Below are 3071 nucleotides of genomic sequence, written 5' to 3' on the forward strand. Positions count from 1 at the left end.
AAATAACTATTACAAGATCTTTAGACTTTATTAGTGATAACTAGGGGACGGATTTATATGTGATAAAAATACAAAAATATGGAATTCAGGGACGGACCGGAAATTATGAGCAAGATAACGACTGTAATATTTTAAACTATAAAATAGCAGTGGCGGCTCGCAAGTAAATTCATTGGGGAGACTGAAAACTTAATAAAAAAAAAAAATGAATACAAATAATATAAAAAAAACCTTTTTTTATTATTACAATTGATAGCTTTATAAAAATTATAAGAATAGATAATTTATATTATTTTATATTCTAATTCAATTCTTCTTTCTTTTTTCTTCGCAAAATCATCAATAATACTTTCCACAAATGTCGGGTCCTTTGCCATAACGCCCAGTAAATTTTTTTCAATTGCCAATGATGATAAATTTGTAAGTCGCTCGTTTGTCATTGTATTTCTTAAAAAGCTCTTTATACGCTTTAACGTACTCATAGAACGTTCACTAGATGCAGTAGTGGCCGGTATTGTTAAAACTAATTGACATAGTTTAGTGAACTGGGAATAAATTTCTTGTAAATTATTTTTTATTATTAAATCAAGTAGTTTATGAGGAGGGAGATGTTTATTTTTATCTGAATAAATGACGGACAATTCATTACGCAAACGATTTTCTTCAAAAATATTAGGGTATTGTTTTAATAACTTAATCAACTTGCATTCGGGAAAAGTGTTGTGGTAGATATCAAACATTTTTTCATTTGTAAGCTCTACGAATTCTAATTCCGAAGTATCTTCAAATCTTATATTAATTTGAACAATTAATGAATCCAGTATCTCATATGTTATTTTACGTAAATTATTTTTTTGTTTGTCACCATACTCAAAATCATTATTTAATTGTATTGCTTCGTCACAACAAGTATTCACAGTTTGTTCTTTTCTTAAATCTTCCAAATTTTTTTTTAAATTCTGAATTTCAGAAATACACGATTTAATGTTTGAAAGTATTTTTGATTGGAGGAAATTAAATACATGGTCCGTATATATGAAAATCTTATTAAACAAAATAAACAGATACACAAATTGTGCATCATTAAGTTTATCTAAAATACCTGATGCTGTAGAAATAGAAATATGGTCCCAGTTTGGTTCTTCAATTACATGTGTAAAAGCATTTTTTAATTCTATAAAATGGGTTTTAATTGTGGAAGCAGCTCTTGAATGATAATTCCACCTAGTATCAGAATGATTTGGAAGTTTAAAGCCCTGTTGTCTTAGTAACTCACTCCTTTTAGAAGACCTACTAAAAAACGTATGAAACATCGTTAAATTACAAATAAAAAGTTTCACAGGTTTTATTGTCTTAGCGCCATATAACAATACCAAGTTCAACTGATGAGCATAGCAATGAATAAATAATACATTTGGATAAATATTCTTAATAAGACTTTGTACGCCATTTTTTGTTCCAGACATAACTGATGCTCCATCGTATGTCTGTGCAATTATTTTATTTCCTAAATCCCATTTTTTAATCACGGACAATATTACATCTGCTAATCCAGATCCCGTTTTATCACTTGAAACATCAAAAAAACCAATAAATCGTTCGACAATTTTTTCTTCTATAACATAACGAAAAATAATACTCATTTGAGATCTACAGGACACATCAGTGGTTTCATCTGCTTGAATAGATATATAATTAGCAGTTTGTATTTCCTTAAAAATTTTTGAATTTAAAACTGTAGTGACACTCTCAATTAAATCATTTTGTATTATCTTAGATGTGCCTTTAAATATTGACGATGACAAAAAATGATCCTTAAGTAAATGCTCTTCTTGAGCGAGTAGATCAAGTAACTCAAGATAATTCCCTTTATTTAAAGATTCGTCGTGTTCCCGATGCCCACGAAAGGCAAGCTCTTGTTTTCCCAAAAAACAAACAACGTGGATCATACGTGCTATTAAACGTCTATTTATAGAAACTTGTTCATTATGTTTTATAGCAGCTAATCGTCGACCTACCGAAATAGCATGTTCAATTCGAACTTTTCCTAAAAGATGGAATTTTTCTTGATTTATCAAATGCTTTTTAGATATAGAATGTTTTTCTGATTTTCTTATAAAATTTTTTATTGACGATATTCCATCGATAGTCCATTCTTTTTCTCCCCCAAAAATTACACAATAAAAACAAAACACTTTATTTAGCTTATCACAACCAGTTAGCCATGGAAATTTAGTATACCAACTATATTGAAATTTTCTAATGAATTTACCTTCTTTATATTCCAATGCAATGTTAGGTGTCGGTCTGTTTGATTTTAATTGACACTTCTCTTCGTATGTTAACGTATTAAAACTATTTTTAAACAAAAAGTCTAGTATATCTGTTTTTTTTTTCTGTATTTCCATAGTAGAAAATATAATAAATATAAATATTTCTAGTGTAATTTATTATATTATAATTAAGCTTGTAACTTGTGTAGTTTTGTATTTTACCAATAATAAATAATAATAATTTAATTACTACACGCTGCTATACAATGTCAAATAGCTAAATTTAATAATACGGACGCACGACACGCTGCAGTTTCACGGCAAAAACTTTGAATGAGTCTAGTCTCAACGTACTGAATAACATCTATACAATCTATCCCCGTCCTCCGCCTTGTCGAGCATATGAAATTTGTATACATAATATTGAGTCTTTCGGACGGCAGACTCTCGAACTAGCGACAGTCGTCGTTATCGATATATTATTGAGTCTTTCGGACGGCAGACTCTCGAACTAGCGACAGTCGTCGTTATCGATATATTTAGCCCGTATTGTTATCGTCGTTATCGATATATTTTATATATTGAATTGTTATTGAATGACACTCATTATTAATGTAAAAATAGAATACAAAATATTATCAATATTAATATCGAAAACCATAATAATTATTTTCAGAATGGATATAACAAAAATATTAAATTATAATACAATTTTTTTCAAACTTTTATATTGCGTTCCTACTTTTTATTTTTGTGGGGAGTCGCCGTCTCAAAGACTCCCCTGACGAGCCGCCACTG

General features: G+C 29.2%; 1 protein-coding gene across 1 annotated transcript; it reads right to left on the reverse strand.

Annotated features, from left to right (window-relative positions):
* Nucleotides 1-284: 284 nt before the first annotated feature.
* Nucleotides 285-2332, reverse strand: LOC111031697 (the record flags this gene model as incomplete). The annotated part of the gene is made up of 4 exons (XM_022311747.1): nt 285-789; nt 1069-1293; nt 1369-1569; nt 1660-2332. Coding segments are annotated over 4 exons (1604 nt in total), but the record flags the coding sequence as incomplete, so codon positions are not given.
* Nucleotides 2333-3071: the final 739 nt, after the last annotated feature.

This window comes from Myzus persicae, unplaced genomic scaffold (assembly GCF_001856785.1).
Source record: "Myzus persicae strain clone G006 unplaced genomic scaffold, MPER_G0061.0, whole genome shotgun sequence".
NCBI classification, from domain to species: Eukaryota; Metazoa; Arthropoda; class Insecta; order Hemiptera; family Aphididae; genus Myzus; species Myzus persicae.